A 27,475-nucleotide genomic window follows, 5' to 3' on the forward strand; every position below is an offset into this window, starting at 1 on the left:
CTTTTTTTTATTTTGATATAGATATTAAGAGGTTGAGAGTGAAAGTTTAAGTTGAAAGTGATAATATAAAAAAAAAATTGGGTGTAGAAGTTATGATTTTAGAGTCGAAAATAACTGAACTTATCGAAAATTACATCAAAACCAATAGATGAACCTAGCTGTTATCCACTCAAAGACGACCAAATGTCTCGGTATGAGACGAGCCACGTCTCGGTCGAGGCTCAGCCTCACTTAAGATGATTATCCTAGCACGATGCGATCGACAACTTGAGACGGGATGGGCTAACCTCTAACATCCAAATTTGAGCATTTGTCCATCCAATTTATGTGTGTTTCTGGTCCCACTAATGGGATTTGCCCTTAACAAACATGAGAATCCACTCAAAAATGACTTCACAACCGGGCTGTATAAAATTGGGCCCCCACGATAAAACACTGGCCTACCTCGTCCTTCGTATTATACCCGTCTCTCTCCTCTGAGTCGAGCCAGTTACGACTCGCAACAAATTAGGTTTTCGAAAAACAGGAAAAAAAGGGAAAGGACGAACAGATCGGAGCAGATGCAGATCGTCGCAGCAAACTAGGCCGATCCCTGTAACTGTAAGTTTTTTCCTTTTTTTTTCACTAATTTTCATTTTCCAGATAAAACCTTCCCTAATTTTCAGAGAAGAAGAGAATCTTCAAGAACTCCATTTGTATTCTATGATTCTAAATAGCGCTCCACCTCATAATTAAGCTGTTTTCCTAATTATTAGGTTTTCTTTCCAAATAATTAGTGTTTTCTCCTTAGTTCTCGATTTTTAAGAATTATTAGGGGTTTATTTAGGGTTCAGTTCTAGAAATCATTCAATTCACAGTTCCAATGGTTTGTGTTGTCTCTTCGATGAGGGAGTTGCACGTTCCACGGTGCAGCTCCTCATCCAAGGGATGCAAGCACGCTGATGGTCATACTGGACCTATAAGGCTGCTGGAAGCTTCTCTGCAGGGAACCTCTTGCTACGCATCACCATGGTATGCGTAGTTGTTGTTACACTAAATGCTGTGTAACTGTTTTTGTTTGTTTGTTTGAATGTAGAAGGTGAACTAGGAGAGTGTAAAAGCTGGTCTGTCAAGAGTTTTAAGAGATGCCTCCACATAGATCGGGAGGAACGGTTGACCCTGGATGGGAGCATGGATGTGCTCAAGATAACAATAAGAAGAAAGTCAAGTGTAATTATTGTGGGAAAGTAGTAAGTGGTGGGATATTTAGGTTCAAGCAACATTTAGCTAGGATTTCAGGTCAAGTTACATACTGCAACAATGCGCCAGAAGAAGTTTGTTTGAAAATGAAAGAAATTTTGGAAGGATGTCAATCTATTAAGAAGCAAAGGCAGATATCAGAAGAGGAAGAGCAGGCGACATTGCCTTGGCATTCTAATGAGGATTACGAGATAGAAGAAAGTCCGGTTGTTAGTAAACAGAAGCTGAGGCAAGTCATTGCGAATGATAAGAGCACGGTTATGCACAAGACTCCTCTACGGTCACTTGGATATACTGATCCTGGTTGGGAACACGGTGTTGCACAAGAAGAAGGGAAAAAGAAGGTGAAATGCAACTATTGTCAAAAAGTTGTTAGTGGTGGTATAAACAGGTTCAAACAGCATCTAGCTAGGATACCTGGAGAAGTCGCTCCGTGCAAAAATGCTCCAGAGCAAGTATATCTTGATATGAAAGAGAACATGAAGTGGCATCGTACTGGCAGGAAAAATCTAAGACCCGATACTAAGGAAACAGCAAGTTTCTACATGCACTCAGATAATGATTATGTACCGGAGGAAGAACAAGACGAAGATCTTGTAGATTATGGTAGTCCAACAAAGTTATTAGCTTATGAAAAAAGCTTGGAGAGGGACACAAACAGGAGAGTTAGGCGTAGACCTGCTGATAATGAAGCACAACCAAAACGATCAAAATTGGATACTATCAGTCATAAGATGCTGACAAACAATACACCAGTATCACAGCCATCGGCCAATGTGATAAAAGTAAAGCTAGGATCTTCTATAAGAAATAGCAAGGAAGTTACATCGGCGATTTGCAAATTTTTCTATCATGCTGGAATTCCTACAAATGCAGCCAGTTCTCCATACTTCCAGAAGATGCTGGACTCGGTTGGTCAATATGGTCAAGGCTTGAAAATCCCTTCTAGTGAACATATAGCTGGTCAGTTTCTCGAGGATGAAATTGCTGAGATTAAGAAGTACTCTGTGGATATTAAGGGTCATTTTACAAGTTTTGGCTGTACTATTATGGCTGATAGCTGGAAAGATTCACAAGGGCGAACACTAATCAACTTCTTTGTATCTTGTCCACGTGGCAGATACTTTGTTTCTTCTGTTGATTCGACCGATATCGTAGAAGATGCTGAAAATTTGTTCAAGTTGTTGGACGGAGTAGTAGAAGAGATCGGCGAGGAACATGTCGTGCAGGTAACTAAATTTCCTTACTGTTTGCTCTTTGAGGGCTTCCCTTTCTTTGAGTACATTGAATTTCATTGTGGTTTATTGATTAACAGCCTTATGTGTTCACTGATCGAAAATGTAGGTTATAACCGATAATACTGCAACTTATAAACTTGCTGGGAAAATGCTCGAGGAGAAGAGGAAGAGTTTGTTCTGGACACCATGTGCTGCCTCTTGTATTGATCAGATGCTAGAAGATTTTGTGAAGATTAAGTGGGTAGGGGAGTGCATGAACAATGGCCAAAAGGTTACAAAGTTCATCTATAACCGACCATGGCTGCTAAATCTAATGAAGAAGGAATTTACAAGGGGTAGGGAACTTCTTAGTTCCGCTCATACGAGGATTACGTCTGGTTTTGCTAATTTGCAAAGATTATTGGAACATAGGAATGACATTAAAAGAATGTTTCAATCAGATAAATGGGTTTCATCCCGCTTTTCTAAACTGGATGAAGGCAAGGGAGTTGAGAATATTGTCTTAAATCCTACGTTTTGGAAGAAGATGCAATTTGTAAAAAAATCTGTAGAGCCTATCTTGCAAGTGCTTCAGAAGTTGGATACTGAAGAACGACTGCCCATGGCATCTCTTTACAATGACCTTTACAAGGCTAAGCACACGATCAAGTCTATCCATGGTGATGATATCCAGAAATACGGACCATACTGGGGAGTGATTGAAAACCATTGGAACCCATTCCATCATCCTCTGTATATGGCAGCTTACTTCCTTAATCCATCGTGCCGTTATCGTCCCGATTTCGACAATGTAAGAGAATCTACTTTGATAACAATTTTTGCAAGTTATGGTTTTAATTGCGATTAAATCTTATACTACCCTACAAAATTGTAGCATCCCGAGCAGTCCGAGATCATTCGTGGACTAAATGAATGTATTTTTCGACTAGAGCCAGATCCTTCAAGGAGAGTTTCTGCATCTAAGCAGGTACCAGTGTTCTCAGTTTAATTGGTTTCTTGTTATTTCAGTCATTTTCAACTTTCAGTTAGAAGCATTTCATCGAACAGTGAGTATCCTTGTTTCAGATTATTGAATTTACTGCTGCGAAAGCTGATTTTGGGATGGAGTTGGCTGTAAGCTTAAGAACAGAACAGGATCCAGGTGACATTTTCATTTGTATAACTGCTCAATTTTTCATAAAATTACTTCACCTCTCTATTTATAATCTTTAATTGGTACTTTCCGTTTTCATCATGGTTTTCTTTTTGACAGCTACATGGTGGGAACACCATGGAATTAGTTGCCTAGATCTTCGACGGATAGCCATGCGCATATTAGGCCAGACGTGCTCAGCCTTTGGCTGTGAACATCACTGGAGTATATATGACCGGATTCGTTCAAAGACACACAACCTTGTTGCAAACAAAAGATTGAATGACTTAATATATGTTCATTACAACTTGCGTCTTAAGGAACGCCATACAAAAAGAACAGTCAACAACTCTACCTCACTTGACACTATGCTGCTAGAGAACCTATTGGGTGACTGGACTGTGGAGTCTGAGAGACCAACCTTGCAGGAAAACAAGGTATTTGTTAATGGTCAATTCTGTTAGCAGTTCTTCTTTTAGATTTCTTATGTCCGGGTAATTGCAGTTTCTTCTGCGACAAACGTAATGGAAACACTTTTAACTTTTTTGGTTACAGGAGATTCTCCTTGATGAGACAGAACAGGGAGAAACTGATGAAAACGAAGCTAATCTTGATGTTCACTCGGGTTCCATGATCGAGTCTTTGGAGGTTCAACCAGTTGTCGAAGTCACCGCGAAAGTCGAAGATGAAGATCTTAATTTACTCGATGATTTGACTGATTAATTGGTAAATGAGTGAATCTCACATAGAACAAGGATAGTTTAACGTAGGATACATATTGAAATAAACTTTGTAACATAAGAATATTGGCTTGTGAACTGAATTTGATTTAGAGAGAGGGAGATACTGAATGTAGTTTGTTGTATGATTGTATGTTCTTATCCGATTCTATGTTGGTTCATATCATTCAGCACGGGCCCTCAGTTACAAAACGTAGAAGCCTCCTAATCTAATTTATGCTGATATTTGCTTATACTAAAGCTACTAAGAAGATATTTTCAACTTTTGTGCCGAGCTAGATTTTCTGTGTTCATCAAAGATGCTCGACTGCTTGAATGGAGAAAGAAGAATATTACGACGAGAATGACTAATATGTAATAGCATAATAGCGTCAGTAGTGTGAGAACTGTGTTTCTATGACAATGAGAGTGCAGTATGTGAGAGTCGCACGTGTAAGAGTGTTTGAGAATTGAGTCCAGTATATAATCATGTCTCAGTCCCGTAAACAATCAATCTTTCTCTTATCAATTCAATTGATTAAATCGTCTCAATACAATGTGGACATTCATTCATTGAATGTTAACATGGTATCAGACTCGGAAATCATGAATTTCTGAGGGTATCGATCCAACTTTTCCACTGATTCACCTGAATCTCCATCTCCTGCTGATGTTCATCAACAACATCTTACAACTCTGATTGTTCTTCATCAAAAATCCACAGATTGTTCTTCATCCTACAAAGAATTACATCTCAGATCTAGATTACTTACAACAACATCTTCCAATTTCATCCTCAACCAAAGATTTCCATCGTAATTAGCTTGTTTTTGCAGCTAATTTCTTCATCAAGATCTGCTGCTCTTGATTCCTGATGCCGAGATAGTCTGAGCGTGTTCTAGTCCGCTACATTACGGTCTAGTTAGGGCGAAAACTTAAAGTCGTTCCACCGATTGGATTCAGCAGAAGATTGAGAAGTTGTTGGTATCATATCTTACTTCAAGGCAGTCCTCACATATGTGTTGAAGAATCTTGCGTTTTACATGATGTTTCTGAGTTTGATTTTCGTATTGGAGTTGGATTGTACGGATCAACAGGTTTGAGTTCTTCTAATTTTCATTAATTCTGTTCATAGAGTTTGTTTTCATGGAACTAGTATGCAGTTGTGATTATTGATAGTTAATTAGTGTGAGGTTGTATTTGATCCTGATGCTACCAAAACAAGTTTCGGTTCTACCTCCATGTGAGTACTGTGCATAGTCAAACTAGTTACCAAAACTCGGTTGACTAGGTACTAGGATCGGTGGTGTGGTTTTAAAAGAACCTACAACTTAGACCTGCAAGTATACAGGGTCAGTTGTAGTGAGTGAGGTAAGAAGGGGTTTGTCCTCAGGGACTTGGTGTGTGTAGTTGAATCTAGGCTTTTGCTTAATTGATTTCAGAGTATTTTGGGCAGTGATTGAAAGCAAAAAGCACAGCAGTGCAAAGCAGTGTGTAAAGGAGCAAAGATAAGACAGTGGAAGCAATGTGCAATGTTTAATAAACAAGAGCATGAATGAACTAAGGGTGTAAACAGTGAGAATGAGGGAACTAAGGTTGTCGAATCCACCATTAACTCATACTATGTATTCAACTGATCATATGACTCTTGTCCTTGTAACAGATAAGGTAGAGGTGTCAAGTCTATTACTTACCTAAGGTGTTTCACCAATGGATGATTCAATCACAACTAAAATATCAATCTTAAGCACTAACTGTCTAACTAAAGCACAACTAGTCAGAGGATTCATAACAGTCTCTAAGGCATGAGTTGCAGTTCAATCAACACAATGTTATCCTAACTACAATGGATGCTTGACATACATTGTGAGAGCAGAGTATTGATGCACTGAGATTAAATCTATCATACAACATTTTAAGCATTCAAGAATCACACAAACAGCATAAATAACATAGTACAAAGCTATGGTTTCATCTCAACCTTAGCTTAGTGAACTAAAACATGATCAAATTATACTACTGGATGAAACAGATGAAATAGTAAAATTACAGAACACTAAGAGCTTGGTGCTCCGGCTAGCCCGGGCATATCCAATCTCACACCCAAGACGTCAATTTATACATATAACAACTTTCCCCCAAAAACCCCTAAAACAGTGAAATTAGGGTTTACCAAAAATTGAAATTAAGTTTTACCTAATCACTGAAAACACTTGAGAGCTTTGACCCATGCTTCCTCCTCGTCTTCTCCTGCTTTTCCCATGCTGTGATTACAACTCTATTCCGACCTAATTTATCAATTTCACCTCTAGGGTTCCTGACATGGGTGAGGCGTGAAATTGAGAGATTAGGAGGCCATAAAGTTGGTGAAAGTGGTAATAATGATGGGGGTAGTGATGTGTTAGTGATTTGAGAGATCGAGTGGTGGTGGTTGAGGCGGCAGGAAGTTGGTGGCGGAGCAGGTGGTGGTTCTGCTGTGAAGAGAAGGAAAGGGGGAAGAAGAAAAAGTTGGGGTCGATGGGATTAGGGTTAGGATGTGTTTGGTTTGGGGTATAGGTATTCTAGGTTATGGTGTTGAGCGGACTCATCAAATTTTGATGTCAGCGAAGGAAAGATGTTGGATGAAAAGATGAGGAAATGATCCAACGGCGCGGTGGAGATGGATGTGGAGCGACCGTAGGATGATGGAATACATCAAAACTGACGGTCCAAGATGGAGTTAGGTGCTAAAGTGTTAGACAGGAACATCAAAGCTCGATGTAATCTGATGAAGCGACCGTAGGATGATGGAATGGATCCAATCTGACGGCTGAAGGGAAAAACGGGTTTGGGTTTGGGATTAGATAGTCTTGAGCCCACTTCTTCTTTAAGAACAATTTCTTCCTTTTTAAGCCCATTTTCATCTTTGATTCTTCTATACCACATTCTTCACTTCTTTCCGGCTAGAGTTTCCGCCGGATTTTTCCCGTGTCTTTGCTCTTTTCGCTCCGCAACTCATCTAGTCTTTATTTGGTACCTAAAAATTCAAAATTAAACTATATTAAGTATTTATCCTTGAGGAGAGTAAAATACAAAATTCATTACAAAAGGGGGAATTATGGTATGCAAAAAGGGATAAGTGCCAATAAAATGATACAGAAATAATGCAATATTTGGCACCTATCAAATACCCCTAAACCTGAATTTTACTTGTCCTCAAGTAAAACAGAAACTAAGGAAATCCTAACTATACCACTGTCGCTGGTTTCTCGATTGCATTTAGCGAATGCAATAAGCCTTTTGAACCACTAAGTGTCCCGAGTGGACGAGTGAAGTCTCGTGAGGGTTTGCTTAGAACATACCCACAAAGTTCTAGGCCAAAATATAAGCTCAGATTCCATCAAATGTGACATGTGCAAGACAGTATAAGCTCACAGCAAAATGGAGATGTCAATCTAGCTATCAAAGGCACAATCCTAGCACTGATAACAAATAAAGACATGTGATAAGAGTGTAAAGTGTATCTACACATGTGTAAAGAAAGATCGGATGTTATGACTACTAATCACCAAGAGATAGTTTCTCATGCTAAGAACCGAGGTCGAAATCTAGCTAGCTGTCCGGACTTTACGAGAATTGTGAATGAGTTGGAGGTATTTCACAATTACTCGCGTTGTACATCAATGGCATACACCCTTCCTTCCTTATAACACAAAAACACAAAAGATGACTCTTATTTACATTGACTACTCTCTTTTATTTTTGGAACAAGAGAGGATGGAATTGATAAATACTTGATTTTTTTTTTTTTGATATTTTTCTGAATACATACATCTTTTTTTTTTTTTAAACATGGTAACACTTTTGATACATATACAAAAGGAAACAAAAAATTACATGACTCTTAGCAAGAGGTATCCCTTTTTGATGCACCCAGTTAAATTTGATGGTTGTCTTTCTTAATGTAACCTCCACCTTCAATCCCAACCAACCAAAGAACAAGCTAGTCAAGTTTCGTTCAGTATTCTAAAGTGATTGGAAATCGTGACTTCCAATAGAACACCTCAAGGATGAGGCTATACATGTATTGGTAGATCGTGCGCGTGCAAGTTTCTTATCACTATGTGAATTGTGCTAGAATCAGGGTGCCTAAATATCTAGACTAAGAATCCTTATGTTTACATACATGCACAAGAGTCAACATTTCAAGGTAAATGAGCTCCATTTTTATGTTTTTTTTCAAATTTTTTAATTTTTTTTTTCATTTTTCATTTTTTTTTTTCAAAAAGAAAGAGTTCTATTTTTCGATTATAGCATGTTATCAAAGTATCTACTTTTCACCCCCAAAACTAAACTAAACATTGTACTCAATGTTTCAAAAGATAAACATGATTATAACACATACCATGAGAACGATGCTAAGTGTAGAAAAAGGAAAGAGATTACCGGATATTGGCGAAAGCAAGTTTTGAACTCCATTATTCAAGGCAAAACCCAACAGTAACTCAACTGAATTCACATTGGGTTAGCACAATATATACAAGAAACATATGATTCCATTAAACATTACCTACCAGATTATATACAAAAAATTCACTATATACATAAAGTCTAAAGAGTTGAGGATCAACCCAAAAGACAGAGTGTTGAAACATAGACAGTTTCAAAACACTAGAATTGGACTGAAATGAGAGTGAGAGTGAAAAACCAAATGAATCACCCCTAAACCTGTATTTTTCAACAGATTTATTTTTAAGCACAAAATCTAGCAATTTTGGGGGTTCAGGATTCACAAGGTCTAACTCAAAATGGACTTTTTGCGGGATGGTCAGAGAAATTAATTCCAACTGTGGTTCTTTAAAAATGTTGTATTTTGATGCAAAATAGTCCAAAAGGACTTGGGAGGCACACAGTTCCAATCCTAGGTTGGGAATTTTCAGAAAAGTTGGTTTAAAAGTTTTGTTACAAACCAAATCTAGGTTGGGTGGAATAATCTCAATATGCGATTTAGATAAGAAAGTTGGTACTTCTAAGTTATTTTCATGGATAAGATCAATAGTACTAACACATACTTCCCCTAAATCAGAAATTGGTAAATCATGCTCACATTCATCGAACAAAACATCAAGACCTAAATCGGTATCATGATTGTCCGTAGTACTCAAATCAACATCGGAAGAAATAACATTTTGTGACTTAGGCAAGGAATCAGACACATCAAATTTGTTTTCATGCATATTAACAATAGTGTCTACAGAAGATTCAACTATTCCTATGTCATGCTCATCTTCGAAGAACAATTGTACAAGTACCATATCAATATCAAAATCATATGATTTGCTATGAGTATTAGAAGAAACAACATTCATGAAGGTCGAGGGCGAGAAGCCATATGTTATTGAACCAAAAGGTTCCACAATATTTTCATGTTCTTCTAACATAACATCATTATCATCATAATCTTCATAATCATCATCATGGTAACATGCATATTGGTCCTCATTAACAGTGGTGGTGTCATTAGTCGATTCATGTTCCTCTAAATTAGGTTCATATTCAACATCATTTACATGAATGGGACTAGACACTTCATTAGGGACAACATACATTTCCTCATGAATTTCCTCCTTTTGTAGGTGAAGCAAAATCTGATCTAAATATGCCTGAATTCGTGATGTAGATCTAGCAAAGTTTTGCTCACTGAGTCTGAAAGCTTCTGTGGTGGAGTCTAAATTCATGGGAGTACAAAATTCTTCATGTTCAAATTGTGGTGAATGGTACATGTGTGCATGGTCATTAAGGTTTATAAAAGATTGATCGCAACCCTCAAAGGATTGATTATGGTCCCAATGACTACCAGCCTCACAATTTGTGGGCATTTTATAATTTGGATTTTCTCTAGATTGCCTAAAATTATGCAAAATATGAAAATTCTCAACAGGGTGGTCTAAACTACCACATGCGGGACATGCATAGATTTCAGGTTTCCTAAGAAAATTAGATGTGACAGATTCCTCATGTGATTGCATTTCTAAAGCTGCGATTCGAGCTTCTAATTGATCCACAAGAGATGATTGTGTGAGTGAGGCATTGGCAAAATGTTCATTTTCACGTTGTGGTGAATGATGCATGTGTGAATAGTCATTAGGTTCATGTATTGAGGCTCAGGACTTTGAAAATGTCCATAACAATTCCTATGATTATTGACATCATGGTCTATGGGAGGTTCATAACGTGAAGTATGTCCATACGCAAGTTCTCTAAGGGATTTGTTCGAATCCCCAGTTGCAGACCAAAAGCCTGACATGATCTAAGTAGAAATATTATAAAGCCCACTCTTTAGTTTTAATGGGTTTGGATTTTTGGGAAAAATTTGGTTTTGGTGGGAAACATTTGGTTTTATTAGGTTTGAAAAAGAAATTTGGTTTTTAATGGGTTTTGAAAACAAACCTTTTGGTTTTAAAATGGGAGCAAAATTTTTGGTTTAATTGGGAGCAAACTTTGGTTTTTATGGAAAAAGAAATTTGTTTTTTTTTTGATGGGCTTGAAAAACTTTGGTTTCTTAATGGGAGAAAGAAAAATTTTTGGTTTATTGGGTTTTGAAAACCTTTGTTTTTGATGGGAAGAAAAACTTTGGTTTCTTTGGGTTTTGGAATAACTTTGGTGAAACAAAGCCCAACTAGTGAGTTGGAATTCTGAAAACACAACCCATTTGTTGTTCTTACAGCCTAGAATTTGCAGGTATACGGCCCAACTAACGAGTTCAGTTAGCCGAGCCCAGAAATGAACGAGGCCCAGCTGGGTTCAGCTGGGTTTCTGGGCCTGCTGATTTTGTAACCAGGCGAGGCCCACTTGGGCTTGAAGACGTTTTCAAATTTTGGTATGGGTCTAAGCCCAGAGTTTAGAAACAAGCACAGAGTTCAGTTGGGTCTTGGGCTGTCAGTTTTAGCCAAAAGATAAGGCCCAACTGGGCTTTGAAAACGTTTTACAACTTTTGTTGGGTCAGGCCCACAGTTCAGTTTCAATGTTTGCTTGGGCTTACAGAAATTTTTGAAAAGAAAGCTTGGGCACAAGCCCAGAAAGTTAAGTGGCAGAAGAATACCACACTAGTCCAGTGAACTGGGTTGTACTTGAGCTTTGCAGCATCAAGGCTAAGTTGTTTCTCCACTTGGGCTTTACAGCAGCACCAACAGCTTAAGCAGCTCCAGCAACTTTTTAGCAGCACCGCAACAGTAGCTGGACATGGGAAATGTTGCAGGCTTGGCAGCAGCAGCTCTATTTGGGCTTCACTGCAGCACAACAGAATGAAACAACTCAAAAGGAAAGCTAAGTCACACAGCAGGCTACATATCTACACTAAGATGCAAGAAAACAGATGATGCAGGATGAATATGCAAATGCAAGATGAATATGCTCCTAAGTTATGCAAAGATGAAAGTGCAATAATAGCTAAGAGAACAGTCAAACTACACAGCACCAAGTCCCCGGCAGCGACGCCAAAAACTTGGTGTGGTTTTAAAAGAACCTACAACTTAGACCTGCAAGTATACAGGGTCAGTTGTAGTGAGTGAGGTAAGAAGGGGTTTGTCCTCGGGGACTTGGTGTGTGTAGTTGAATCTAGGCTTTTGCTTAACTGATTTCAGAGAATTTTGGGCAGTGATTGAAAGCAAAAAGCACAGCAGTGCAAAGCAGTGTGTAAAGGAGCAAAGATAAGACAGTGGAAGCAATGTGCAATGTTTAATAAACAAGAGCATGAATGAACTAAGGGTGTAAACAGTGAGAATGAGGGAACTAAGGTTGTCGAATCCACCATTAACTCATACTATGTATTCAACTGATCATATGACTCTTGTCCTTGTAACAGATAAGGTAGAGGTGTCAAGTCTATTACTTACCTAAGGTGTTTCACCAATGGATGATTCAATCACAACTAAAATATCAATCCTAAGCACTAACTGTCTAACTAAAGCACAACTAGTCAGAGGATTCATAACAGTCTCTAAGGCATGAGTTGCAGTTCAATCAACACAATGTTATCCTAACTACAATGGATGCTTGACATACATTGTGAGAGAAGAGTATTGATGCACTGAGATTAAATCTATCATACAACATTTTAAGCATTCAAGAATCACACAAATAGCATAAATAACATAGTACAAAGCTATGGTTTCATCTCAACCTTAGCTTAGTGAACTAAAACATGATCAAATTATACTACTGGATGAAACAGATGAAATAGTAAAATTACAGAACACTAAGAGCTTGGTGCTTCGGCTAGCCCGGGCATATCCAATCTCACATCCAAGAAGTCAATTTATACATATAACAACTTTCCCCCCAAAACCCCTAAAACAGTGAAATTAGGGTTTACCAAAAATTGAAATTAAGTTTTACCCAATCACTGAAAACACTTGAGAGCTTTGACCCATGCTTCCTCCTCGTCTTCTCCTGTTTTCCCATGCTGTGATTACAACTCTATTCCGACCTAATTTATCAATTTCACCTCTAGGGTTCCTGACATGGGTGAGGCGTGAAATTGAGAGATTAGGAGGCCATAGAGTTGGTGAAAGTGGTAATAATTATGGGGGTAGTGATGGGTTAGTGATTTGAGAGCTCGAGTGGTGGTGGTTGAGGCGGCAAGAAGTTGGTGGCGGAGCAGGTGGCGGTTCTGCTGTGAAGAGAAGGAAAGGGGGAAGAAAAAGAAGTTGGGGTCGATGGGATTAGGGTTAGGATGTGTTTGGTTTGGGGTATTCTAGGTTATGGTGTTGAGCAGACTCATCAAATTTTGATGTCAGCGAAGGAAAGATGTTGGATGAAAAGATGAGGAAATGATCCAACGGCGCGGTGGAGATGGATGTGGAGCGACCGTAGGATGATGGAATACATCAAAACTGACGGTCCAAGATGGAGTTAGGTGCTAAAGTGTTAGACAGGAACATCAAAGCTCGATGTACTCTGATGAAACGACCGTAGGATGATGGAATGGATCCAATCTGACGGCTGAAGGGAAAAACGGGTTTGGGTTTGGATTTTGGGTTTAGGAAATGGGTTTGGGATTAGATAGTATTGAGCCCACTTCTTCTTTAAGAACAATTTCTTCCTTTTTAAGCCCATTTTCATCTTTGATTCTTCCATACCACATTCTTCACTTCTTTTCCGCTAGAGTTTCCGCCGGCTTTTTCCCGTGTCTTTGCTATTTTCGCTCCGCAACTCATCTAGTCTTTATTTGGTACCTAAAATGCAAAATTAAACAATAGTAAGTATTTATCCTTGAGGAGAGTAAAATACAAAATTGATTACAAAAGGGGGAATTATGGTATGCAAAAAGGGATAAGTGCCAATAAAATGATACAGAAATAATGCAATATTTGGCACCTATCAATCTGTTCCCCACATACTTATGGTAACTATCTGTAATTTGGTGCACATGTCCATAGGATCGGTTCCCCCATATTCTAAGAACTTGTTGCACATGTTCATGGTATCGGTTCCCCTATCTACTAAAAACTTGTTGTACCTCTTACAAGGATCAATTCCTTCTTTCAAATCTGTTGCACCTCTTATTAGGATCGGTTCCCCCATCACTAAATAAAAGTTGCTATTTACAAGGAATCGATCATACCATCTTAAATGATTACTTAAGATCGGTTTTACTAATAAACGTTATACCAATACATAAGTCAGGCCTTGTGAATAGTTTTATCAAGAACATAAACAAGTTTATGAGCGGTTATACTAAACACACATATTGGTAATTCAAAATAGATTTGCAATGAAAAACAATACCAATAAGCCTAGCGATTTCCATTTCGATCCACAAACGAGTTTGTGAACTTACTTCCTTTAAACGAATGTAAACATTGTTTCCTAGGATGAAATCTTCACTCATACCCATACATAATCACAATAACATTCATACGATTATGTCGGTGTCTTATATACAAAGTTTAATGGTTAAGCAATAAACCTCGTATTGTATTCCTTAATACTATGTCTAACTAGAGTATCATACACAGCTTCGCAGTTTCATTTTCAATAAGCACGACTTGCAAGATACGTAAGGGAATGAAACAATTCAAGTCAAATATTACTAACCTCAAGAGAAGGGATGATGTTGTCGTTGTAGTTCCATACTTCTTTGCAATCTTCAAGTCTTCATGTAATACTTGTAAGTCTCATATCCTAATAATTTCAAGCTAACCTATGCGAAGTTGACTCTAGCATATAATCAAGCGACTCTTTAAATGGGTTTTGATTCACTAAAATATGAAAACCAAACTTGACATACCAACGCTTGGTGGGTTCAACCGAGCAATGCTCTAACAAATTATAGTCTAGTTATACATAATATTAAGGAATTATAATACGAAGTATAACGCTTATCTTTTGAACTTCGTATATAAGGCATTTATTGTGATTATGTATGGGTAAAGGTGAAGATTTCATCATAGGAAACAATGTTTACATTTTTTAAAGGAAGTACATTCATAAACTTGTTTTGTGAATCGAAAGGAAATCGCTAGGATTATTGGTATTGTTATTCATTGCAATTTTTTGGATTACCAAAATGTGTGGTTGAGTAGAACCGATCATAACTTGTTATGTATCTTGGTAAAACTAATCAATGTCTGGCTTATGTATTGGTATGACTTTTATTAGTGCAACCGATCTTAAGTAATCACCTGAGATAGTATGATCGATATTTGTAATTGGTGTGACCGATCCTAGTCATTGGGTAACCGATCCTAGTAGTTGGTGTGAACGATCACGAAAGGAATTGTAATTGATCCTTTTAAGAGGTGTAACAAGTTCTAGTAGTTGGTGTAACCGAACCTATTACTAATTCCAACAAAAATTCATTTAGACCAAAAACATCATATGCGTCAAGTAACAACGCACCTATATAGGGTCGGTTAGAAGGATATGTATTACTTGTCAAGTTTACTTCATCTCACCGATAAGTTGTGCATCGGGAGCATGATTTACTAGTCCTTCACATGTTTCGTCTGGTCACTTCCATTACAATGAACCTAAGCATCAATAACTTTTATTTATTTGATGTTTTATTATTTTTGGTTATCGAACCCAACACAAATAACTTTAAATTTGATCCACTAAATCCGATCGAAATTAAAAATTTGAAAAATCGATATAAAGAGTCAATTGAAATTTGAGAAATTTATTTTTTTTCAGTTTCTTCTTCGACAATCATTTCAGAAAGTCGTAACGAGAGCTGAGTAAATGATGATTTTAATTTATATTTAACAGAATTAGAAGAAAGAAAGAAATTAAAAACGTCACGACTGGGGATTGCACTTTTTTTCCTCACATAGCATGCATTTCATTTAATCACATGGGATAAATATTTTCGGTTGTTCAGTAATATACAAAAACAAGAAACCGAAACACAAGATCAATATTCCATGAAAATATCTTATTTATTTATTATCTAGATTATGAGCAAGAAAAATATTACAATTTCTCTCTTCGTAAGCTTACGATCTTCTTAAAAACAAAGAATGTTAATTTATTTGAAAGATTTTATCTCAATGGTACTAGTATTAGTTTCCCCCAAACCTTCCTATGTTCAGTTATCCGCTAAACATCCATGTTTATATCCTTGGCGAATTAGGTCGGACAAGTAATAACATTTTGGTTTGGTTTCTTAAACATCCTAAGAAATATAATAGGTAACTGAACTATGCTCCAGATTTGATGTCTAGGCTACGCATACTGGGTATGCGTACCTACCATACGTCCAGATTTCTGTAGTTCTAGAAAACTCTTTTTCATAGTTAAGAACATTCCTAATCGCCATAGATATGAAATATCATTACTTGGGAAATTTCCTAAATGATTAATTTGAAACAATATAGTTCTTGAAAAAAAAATGTTCTTAACTAAAATTGCTAAGGATCTATGAACAACATTTCTTGAATAATATTTTGAGATGTTTAACAAAACAAGCTTGACTTGAAACTTCTTTTTTGCAGTATGAAATCTATGAAAAATCATATGCCATAGTCCCATAAAGATATATTAGAAAATTCTATTGATGAAGTTCCTTTAAATGTCTTCATTTGGTCTTCAATATTCGAGGGTTACTCAATGATGTTTGATACTCAACTACCATTTTTTAATCCTAGTATAAGACTTCTTCGGTAGACTAGAAATCAAGATATAGTTTTGTATATCTAACATTGAAAACAAGCTTGAGATATCAAAACTTGATAGTGAAACCAAACAAGCTTGAGATAGCAAAACTTGTGAGTTAAACCAAGTAGTGATGCAACAAACTCTTTCTTTCTAGAATATTACAAGACTTATTCTTATTGGAATTATGTTCATATAACAATTCGAGTACATACTAGGTTATCACTTGTATACTAATTTTAGATCGTTAAAGTAAAACTTGTTTATATATCAGGTATCAGGTCTTTTCTGTTGATCTGTGCTAATAATGATTGTGACAAGTTTGTATACACATGTTTCTAAAAAAAAATTTAGCGGTGTACTAGGTATCCTTTCCTTTTCAATTGTATTACAGATGGCATGGAAACACCGAAAATACCTAAAAAAATCTGTGTTCATAGCGATTTGAAGTCAATGGACAATACTTATATCTCTGTCAGCGCATTACCAGCCTTAATGGCACAAATTACGGTGGTGCAAAATAGTTATGTGTACCTTCTTACAAGCTCGTGATTTCAGTACGTGGGTGAAGGTTGTCAAAGGATACACTTTTCCGACAATTGATGTAAACGGTGTAACCTCTGCTAAAAAATATTGGTGAGTATGACACGAATGAAATCCTTGATTTAAAGAAAAATTCTTATGGGTTAAATGTGATTATTCATGTTAGAACCCCATATCTTCAGCATCATGTGTCTATATGTGAAACAGGGAACCTTGTGTATGGGATATCTTAGAAAAAATATTCGAAGGAATTTCTCAGAGAAAGAAACACGGCTTCAAAACCTAACTTCTGGCTGTGGAAACCTTCATATGCTAATGAAGGTCCGCTTGAGGAATTTAATCACAAACTTTTGGAAATAGTGAATGCCTCCATGCGTTGGAAAAAGAATTTCAGAAAAAGATATTTTGTTGAATATTCTGGGATTTTTACCAGCTTGATACAAATCTAAGAAATATGCCATCACATAAGGAAACCATCTTTCAATTATTACAAGAAGTGATTTGTTAGAAAATTGAATATCTTTGATCTTGAACAGACTCAGTCATAAAGAAACATCAGATGCATAAAGAAACAATTCATTGGAGCTTGATCAATTCCATTAAAAATGCATTTAGACCATAAACATCAGATGCGTCAAGTAACAAAGTACCTATATAGGTTTTAGGAGGAAATATATTAGTTGTCAATATTTTTGCATCTCGCCGATAAGTTGTGCGTCGGGAGCATGATTTACTAGTTCGTCACACGTTTCGTCAGATCACTTCCATTACAATAAAGCTAAGTATCAATAACTTTTATTTTATTTGATGTTTTCTCATTTTTGGTTACCGCACCCAACACAAATAACTTTAAATTTAATCCACTGAATCTGATGGAAACTAAAATTAGAAAAATCGATATAAAAAGTCAATTGAAATTTGAGAAATTTATTGTTTTCTAGTTTCTTCTTCGACAATCATTTGAGAAAGTTGTAAGGAGAGTAGGGTAAATGATGAATTTTAACTTAGATTTAACATAATTAGAAAAAATAAAGAATTAAAGAAAGAAATTAAAAACGTCATGGTTGGGGATTGCACTTTTTTTCCTCACATACCATGCACTTTTTTAATCACATATGATAACTCTTTTCGGTTGTTCAATAATATATAAAAACAAGAAAACGAAACATACGATAAGTATTCCAAGAAAATATCTTACCTTGATTATGAGCAAGAAAAATATTACAATTTGTCTATTCGTTAGCTTACGATCTTCTTGAAAATAAAAAACATTAATTTATCTGAAAGCTTGTATCTCAATGGTGCCATTATTAGTTTCCCCCAAGCCTTCCTATCTTCAGTTATCCGCTAACCATCCATGTTTATAGCCTTCGAGAATTAGGTCGGCCAAATTAGAGCTGTCAATTTATAACCCGGCTTGCGGGTTGACCCTAACCCGGCTTGTTTCAACCCAACCCGGCTTGGCTTGTTGTCTATACGGGCCGGGTTAGGGTTGGCATATACAACCCTACTAGAAAACAAGCCGGGCTAGGGCCAACCCGCGGGTTACCTGTCAACCCGTCAAAATTAATAAATATATCCCTCAATCCCACCAACTCTTTAAAATCCATGATTTGCAAACATATATTAGAATTAGTTAATTTTAAATCAATAAATAAAGCTAATTTTGGATCTACCCAAACAAATATAACAATTTTTAGATTTTAAATAATCAATCAATAAATTAAATTACAACTTAGATTCATCAATCACATATTTATTCGGGATGTCCTAAATTGATAAAAGGACTAGCATAATTTAAACAGTGAGTTAGTCTTACTCACATTAATTTAAACTTATAAAATGATAAAAGAAAAGTAAAATGCTTAGTTGATGTTAGGGTTCTCTCCCTAAGAAAACTAAAGCGCCGTAACCGGCTATATCGTTGATTAAGTGGCAATAAAAACGTCCACTTTACAACTCAGTGGTGGGGCTTCTAGTTAAACACCAAATTGACCTAGCTTCGACCTTTACTAAATGAATAATCCTAAACAATCTTAAATTTTAAATTTAATTTTTAAATTGATAACATTAACAAGTCAACCCGCCAACCCGTCAGGGTTGACCCGTCTAGGGCTAGGGTTGGGGTTTTGAGCTTGTTCGTGAATAGTACTAGGGCTAGGGTTGACCCTAACCCTAATACGGGTTGGCAAGATAGGGCCTGGTTGACCCTAGCTTGCCCATTTGACAGCTCTAGGCCAAATAATAACAATTTGGTTCGGTTTCTTAAACATCCCATGAAACATAATAGGTAACCGAATATTACCATTTGCAAAAAAAATAAAAATAAAATAAAAACCGAATATCACTGAAAATGAAATAATAATTAAAAAGAAAAACGAATATCAATTCCATTAGAAATCCATTTAAACTATGAACATCAGATGCGTCAAGTAACAACTCACCAACATAGGATTTTTGGAGGAAATATATTACTTGTCAAGTTTGTTGCATTTCACCGATAAGTTGCGCTTCGGTCCATCACACATTTCATTACAAAGAAGCTAAGTATCGACAACTTTTATTTTTCTAGATTATGAGCAATAAAATATTACAATTTCTCTCTTCGTTAGCTTACGATCTTCTTGAAAACAAATAACGTAAATTTATCTGAAAGCTTGTATCTCAAAAGTACCAGTATTAGTTGCCCTCAAGCCTTCCTATCTTCAGTTATCCGCTAAACACCATGTTTATAGCCTTGGCGAATTAGGTCGTCCAAGTAATAACATTTTGGTTCGGTTTCTTAAACTTCCCATAAAACATAATAGGTAACCGAATATTACCATTTGCAAAAAATAATAATAATAATAATAATAATAATAATAATAATAATAAAAACCGAATATAACTGAAAATGAAATAATAATTAAAAATAAAAACGAATATCAATTCCATTAGAAATGCATTTAAACCATAAACATCATATGCATCAAGTAACAACTCACCTACATAGGATTTTTGGTGGAAATATATTACTCGTCAAGTTTATTGCATTTCACCGATAAGTTGCGCTTCAGTCCATCACATATTTCATCAAATCACTTTCATTAATTACAAATGAGCTAAGTATCAACAAATTTTATTTATACGATGTTTTCACATTTTTTATTATTGCACTCAACGCAGATAACTTTAAATTTGATCCACTAAATCCTACGGAAACTAACATTAGAAAAATCGAAATCAATTGAAATTTGTGAGTTTTTTTAATTCTGTGACAGTCATTTGAGAAAATCTGAAAGGGAATTGAGTAAATTATAGTGAATTTATAAGACACCTAGAAGATTTGAAGCTAAATATGATACGTTTTAACTTATATTTAACGGAATTAAAAGAAAGAAAGAAAGAAATGGAATAAAGTCGTAGGAAATACCAATTGGTCCTACAAATAATATATTAGAGAGAGTTTGGTCCAATTGACCTAGCCAATTGTCTATTTGCTAATATAAATTATCATTTGGTCCTAAAAATTATCATTTAGGCCTAGGGTGATGTCATGGATGATGTAAATGTCATCTTGTAGTGATAGAAATACCCTTTTGGGACCATATATATAGAAGGAAACCCTAAAAAATATCTTATTTTCAGATTTCCTTTCTCTCTCCTCATATTTTCAGATCTAGTTTCTCTCTCCCTATTTTTTCTTTTTTTCTGTTGCTGCTCATGAAGACGATGTAGAACGACGAAATTTTTTGGTTTATTCGTCACTATTTGTTACTGCTGCTGTTGAATATGATGATGAAGACGATGGAGATGATGAAGACGACGGAGATTTTTGTGTTTCTTCGTCACTATTTGTTGCTGCTGCTGTTGAAGAAGATGAAGATGATGAAGACGATGGAGTTTTTGAAGATTTTTCTACTGTTGTGTATGACGAAGAAGAAGAAAAAGATGAAGAAAACGATGAAGAAAACTAATATAACCTTCAATCTTCATCTTGGTTCTTGATTTTTTTGGTGTTGTTAATGAAGATTTGATGTTGTTGCTACTGGTGAAGTCGATGAAGATGATGAAGAAGATGAAGATTTATGCGTTTTGTTGTTGTTGTTGTTGCTGCTGCTTAAGATGAACTTCATTCCTGGAATGAACTTCATTACTGAAATGAGCTTCATTTTGGAATGAACTCTGTTTTCATATGGAGTTCATTTCCGGAATGAACTCTGTTTTTTTTAGGTTTTTATATGGAGTTCATTTCTGGAATAGACTCTGTTTTTCTTTAGCTTTTTATATAGAGTTCATTTCTGAAATGAACTCTGTTTTTTTAACTTTTTTATATGGAGTTCATTTCTGGAATGAACTCTGTTTTATGATTTCTGAAAAAATAAGTAAAAATTAATAGGAGTTCATTTTGACAAATGAACTGCTACAAAAAAATAAATAGAAATTAATAGGAAGGATATTTTTGTCTGTTTAATATTTTTAAATAATTATGGACCAAACAATAAAGGCGTTTTCCAAATGACTAAACAGATATGGGCCCACCTAAAAAAGACCCAAGGATTATTTTCCCACTAAAGTCACGGTCGTGGATAGCATTTTTCCCTCTCACATATTAAGCATTTTTTTAATCACGTAGGAGGACTGTTTTCGGTTGTCCAATAACCCATGATCCTACTGAATACGGTAACTTTGTCCTTAAAGAAAATAGCTCGCTAGCTACATGAGGGTAAATTTGGAATGCTAATGTTAATTTAGACGGAATAGACATTTTTTCCCCCAATTAGTTGGGTTTGGGAAGAAACTCGAATTGCAAATCAAAACACAAGAAAAAGTAGCGATTTCATTTCACATCTGCAGAAATGACTCGAACAAATGCTGGTAATCTCTTCCTACTCTTGTCTTCTTCTTCTTGTCTTCTAATCCATGGATTTGTCATTTCAGACAGAAAAGCTAGAAGGAGCGTGAATCATAAAATCGAGGCGAAGGTAATTTCCTATGCCAAGAATCTTTGGCAAACTGGCAGTAAAGGCTGTTGCCTCTACACCAACCAATTCACGAGATATAATGATTTTAACAACTGTTTAATGACACACATTACTACGTAATTTATTTGATTTCAATCTACTTCACAATTTTTAATGCTAGGGTTTTTTTTCTTTCCGATTCATCATAGAATCTGATTCTCTGAAACACTGGGTGCTAATGTGCTATGCTGTAGCCATTTGCTGAAGTTCCACTTGCATCACTATTTTACCATTATTCAGGAAGAGTGAAATCAAATTCTGCTCTTGAATTTTATTATCAACCTGCCATTGTACATTTATTAGTACACTGAAAAACATGGAACATGTTCATATGGACTAAAACGCTATATGGTGCCATTACCTTGTTAATAAATTTCCAGGAATCCATCTTTGTTCCTGAGTATATTTAGGGCAGTGAAATTGTCGGATTGGTACTCTAGATTGTACTAGAAAACCATAGTCTAGCCTTTGTTTCGTCCAAACATCTTTCCTGCCTTGTCCTTCTCATTAAGCTGCAGCTTTGAAAATTTTATCTGATATCAGCACACAATATAGTTATTTCTCTTATGTTGTATTTCAGGAATGACTACAATGATATTATAAACAGGCTGGATTTATCTGATCTTAGTCAGGCGGAGCTGGCTTTGATCAACAGATTGAGTTCTTATATTTCTGTCTATTTTCATTCATAGATTGAGTCATCATAGGTTTAGAACCAATAGTTAAGTTAAATCCATACTTCATCCAATAAGGAGAGAGCATATGAAAACACAAAAGGCATTAAGCATATTAAGAGTCAAGTTCTACTTCCTAAAAGTTCAAATACTCAGATCCATAGCGACCGATAAAACAATGCAACGACAGACAGTTACCATGCATATCAGCAACAATATAATTACTTTTCTTATGTTGGCAATTTCAGGAAAAAATACTACAAAATGATGCGCAGAGGCTAGATTTACCTGATCTGGATCAGGCGGATTGATCCATAAGGTAAGTTATCATACTCTTTGCCATTCAAAAGCCCCTCTCAGTTACAGTCCCAAGTCGGTCTATCATATCGTATCGTAATCATGAAATTGCTTCAAGTTCATGCTTCAAGTTCTATCATATCCTAGTCATGAAATTGCTGGGAGCTTCACTTCTATGATTTAGTTTCCCAGAAAAAGCATATTACTTCGTCAATGTAGGCTGAAGTCACGATTTTAATTAACAAAAATGGGATACAGGCTGGAACATAAACCTAAAACAATACAGACCAACGATAATGATCACATCTGGAAAACCATACACGGTCTTATACAACTCATCATTGGAATATTGGTTATATCATGGTTGACTCCGAGAGCGCAAGTACTGTACATCACATGCAAACTCCCCAAGATACTAGTCGGTTACTAATCTTTCTTTTTTTTCCGTGTCTTTCAGAGTTTGGAGAAGGCATAACGGATGGGTTTCTCGTATGATGATTCTCAAAGGCTAATGGAGTAGTTGCATTGTCAATATTCTTCATGACACTTATGTCTTCTCAGATATTGCTCCCCTTAACCTAAATCAGTAGTTGAAACGGTTGTTTCTAGTCTAATTGATAGATCGGTAAACCTAATTTTCAGGTGCTTAATAAATCCTACGTTAACATCTTACTAGCTTTAGTGGTTGTATGGTTTTTCTGTTCTGCATTATTTATCGGGTTCAATTTCTGAATTTAAGATATCATTCCGAGCAAGGAAAAGTAAGAAGCAGTTGACTTACACATAGGATAGAGAATGCAATAGCTCCTGCAAGTCTTTGGCTGAACACCTGATCGTGTCTCACAGAACATGATAATAAGGGGGGCCTTGTTGTTCTCTGAAATTTTGAGAAAAGAACACACCCAAATCAGAAGCCATAAAGATCCAGGAATGTTGAGAATAGTGATGAACCACAAGGAGCTTTGACAACACAAACATGAATAAATTATAAGTGCAACAAACTTACTATCATTCCAGCATGTGCACACAAGTAGAGATCATGATGAAATATCTGTCTGTTGATAATTATACCTGCAAAAGTGCAGCGAAATATGTTACAGACTTGCAGCATTTGTAGTAGAACGAAAGAATGACCTTAAAGTGATCTATAGATTATCCTAACCTGGTGGAACATTATCAGGAGATCCTTTCTAATAGAGCTCCGTGTGATGATTTTCCTGTGCAATAATCACTGTAAACTTTGGCTTCAACTTTAAAATCAAGTTCCTTGCAGACCTAGAGCAACAAACGGAACTTAATGCTTATAATTTGGCCTACCAAACAACTACCCAGACAATATCAACAATCAAAAGATGAAACTGGGACTCACTGACCCATCCCTGAAACCAAACATGACATGAATGATAACTAGAGCAGAGAAGATAGAGCAAAATGCTTCTTTATAAGTGGAAACATAGAAAAACAATGTAATTATGCATAGTTATATCAGTGTAAAGCCTTAGAAAAACATCGTCGTACCTGAAAATCATTATTTGTTCAGGCTTCTGTCCACCTGAATTGTTATAAAAATCCAGAAGGAGCTCCCTGGCAATGTAATAAAACACGAAAACAATTCAGCTCGGGAGGAGAGAAACTGACCATTGTTTCCGTGAGAAGATCAACTCAAACATAAAACAAGTCTCCCAAACGCGCAATCATTGTGTACAATGATTACATACAATTATAGCAAGTGAAATAGAAAAATGGCCAAGTAATCTGGACCCGTGTGAGACATCCATCCCAAGGATAATGGTGGGAGTTCTGCCCACAATGCTAGTAGGAGAGTGTTCAACAGCTACATAGGAGTTCATTCCACAACGAAAAGATCAAATAAATGTAGAACATATATGGTTTGCTTGTATCTAGACTACATCTAATTAAAAAGAAATTCTACAAGTCCGTGGAAAAAAAGACAAGCTTCATAATTAGGGTCACATAATAGTGCATGCTAAAACAATCTTAAATGTAAGATTGATTTCAATCCCAAAAATCGTTATAGTAAACAAAATGAGTTGGTCTTCAGAATGGTTCACATAATCAACTACTTCCTCTAATGTAATTATAGCGGATGCCTTTAAAAGTAAAGCAGTCTTGCAAATTAGTGCTCAATAAATTCTAGATGGGTACTTTTTTCAATAGCCAAGGACCAAATAACAATTATGGCATTACTCATCAATATGCGGACCTGCTTTCCACTAGCGCAACAAGTATTTTCGATGATAATGGACAATTAAAGGATCAAAAGGAATGACTTGTGGCTCTTGTATCGTTATTAACATTTATGAAAGGACGAAACTCTAAAAGCAGTCTACTATTTTTAATACAATTCGAAAAAAATATAAATAAACATCCAACATAGAGCTGGAGCTACCAGAAACTTACCCTGGAGATGATCTTCCAGACTGACAAGATCATGGTGACGTGGAAGGCTGAGCATGAAGACCCTCCCTCCTTATCCAATAGTTTTACAGCTACAACGAGATCCGATTGCACACAAGTAAGAGGAGATCGAAAACTACACAACACAAAAAGTACTAACCATACTAACATGATTATCAACTTACAGCAGTTTGAAAGACGCGGAGCAGCAAGTGTTTCAATGATAGAGCGACTCAAATTGCTAATAAAGCACATCCAACATATAAATGAAATATAGAAATAAATGTCTACCTGACCAGTGCTTTCTGGAAATCCCCTGTAAACATTTTTTGAATCCACCTTCTCCTAAAACAGATTCTAGTCTATAATTCTTAGTTGCAGCTGCAACCCCTGGGAACATAAATGTCTGAGCAGCAGCAATATGATCACAGTGTCCTTTTTCGGACCAAATGTTCCCTTCTTAATCCCCAGAGTGCTTTTCGATGTCAATCTACAAACAAACCAGATCCAAATGAACAACAATTCATCTGCCGATATTAACTTAACACCAAATATCATCATCATTCAAACATTATCTCAATTAGACAAACCCTAACTATCCATAAATCTAACAAGATCCCTGTTGCCAGATTCAGGAAAGACCAAACGAACAGAAAAAATAAGAACAGAAAAGCACAAAACTTTATGGCCTCTATAACACTATATTCTAGGTAATAGCCAATCTCTCAACATGATCGTTACACATACCAATATAAGGACAATAAAAGATTTCTCAGGAGAAGCAACATACAATAGTAGACACTAGCAAAGACGCATGTGCAATGCATCTGCCGACTTGCCATTACGTTACAAAACCTATACCTATGCACCAAAGACGACGAATTAACCTCCATCAATGTATCTTTGTGTCCACACTCCAGATGTACCTTAATCTGCAAAATCAATATTTGCAATCAGTCCAGCACTTAAATTCCATTGTCGCATATACAATCAACTGGTAAAACATTCTGTTGATTTGGTATAAACTGTAGATATCAATTTCCAAAGATAATGGAATTTATGGAAAGGAACTCAGGAAGATTTTATCTTGAACGGTTGAGCAATTGAAGAAAAGCATATGTATGCCAAATAAAACCTTATATAGAAATCACTTCTTTTTTTCTGACCAAATAAAACCTTATATAGAAATCATAAAGATAATTAACACAGAACAGCAATCAACATACAAGAGATTCCTCAGGAGAGTGTTGATTTCTAAGGGGGGAAATAAGGAATGAATGGACAATAAGAACCCATCCCTTTTTTTAATCACCGTGTTGATTTCTGAAGAGAAAAGGAATGAATCATCATAAAAACCTTTACCAATCACAGTGTTGATTTCAAATGAAAATATGATGAATCAACCTAAACATCTATAAAAATCTAAACTTGGGTTGATCTACAAATAGAAACAATAATAAAAATCAAAACTTGTTTATCTATACAGGAAACTAGATTCACAAACATAGATCTGGTGTCCGTGAAAAAGGAAAAAAAAAAAAAAAGTCAAACCTTGGGTATGTTCACAATTCTGATAACAATCAAGAAGATGTGTCTGATGATCACCCCAGAAACTTTTCTGTTTGATTTTTAGATCTAAAGATGCTGTTTTTCTGAAACTCATCTTCTCTGTCTCTCTCCAGAGAAGTCAAGTAGTTAAACCTACGACAAAGTAGTTCCTGTTTTTTTTTGTTTTTTGTCGTCCTCTGTGTCTCAAAACATATCTAGACCGTCCGTAAAACTTCTTTAACAGATTTCTGGGCCCACACCCTATCTCTTTAAGACTTATTACTGGTCCCACTAGCAGTGAAGGGTGTCTAGCCTAGCCCACCCTATACTAGGCGGTTATTGTTAGGCAAGCGGCTAGGTGTACATACTACATACCCTAGTCGAAAAAGAATTCCAACACCAATCGATTTGGCATGGTTTATAAAAGGATACCAGTTCTACTAAGTGATGATGATACTGTTTTATATAAGATAAAAAAGTTCCACCGATTTTTATCGTTGGACCGATGAAATGGTATCAGCGCTTAGTA

General features: G+C 36.1%; 1 protein-coding gene and 1 long non-coding RNA gene across 15 annotated transcripts; one reads left to right on the forward strand and one right to left on the reverse strand.

The window, feature by feature from the left end:
* The first annotated feature begins 392 nt into the window (after window positions 1-392).
* On the forward strand, window positions 393-4,611 carry LOC113334769. Its single transcript, XM_026580972.1, has 7 exons — window positions 393-600; window positions 1,076-2,468; window positions 2,584-3,267; window positions 3,352-3,444; window positions 3,543-3,618; window positions 3,730-4,046; window positions 4,165-4,611. Exons 2-7 carry the CDS (start codon window positions 1,125-1,127, stop codon window positions 4,330-4,332), a joined length of 2,682 nt encoding a protein of 893 aa, XP_026436757.1. The 5' UTR covers window positions 393-600; window positions 1,076-1,124; the 3' UTR covers window positions 4,333-4,611.
* A 17,181-nt stretch (window positions 4,612-21,792) lies between these two features.
* LOC113334844 lies at window positions 21,793-27,112 on the reverse strand. 14 transcript variants are annotated; one of them, XR_003353000.1, is made up of 11 exons: window positions 26,950-27,112; window positions 26,189-26,330; window positions 25,690-25,888; window positions 25,402-25,490; window positions 24,499-24,564; window positions 24,143-24,255; window positions 23,987-24,051; window positions 23,762-23,857; window positions 22,972-23,153; window positions 22,371-22,542; window positions 21,793-22,291 (listed from the first exon to the last, which is right to left on the reverse strand). It is a non-coding gene; the product is annotated as an uncharacterized LOC113334844 (long non-coding RNA). The 14 variants fall into 14 exon arrangements; XR_003352998.1 differs by having other exon boundaries at window positions 22,972-23,200; XR_003352996.1 differs by having other exon boundaries at window positions 22,972-23,252.
* Between the last annotated feature and the right edge of the window lie 363 nt (window positions 27,113-27,475).

This window comes from Papaver somniferum, unplaced genomic scaffold (genome assembly GCF_003573695.1).
Source record: "Papaver somniferum cultivar HN1 unplaced genomic scaffold, ASM357369v1 unplaced-scaffold_137, whole genome shotgun sequence".
Classification (NCBI taxonomy): domain Eukaryota; kingdom Viridiplantae; phylum Streptophyta; class Magnoliopsida; order Ranunculales; family Papaveraceae; genus Papaver; species Papaver somniferum.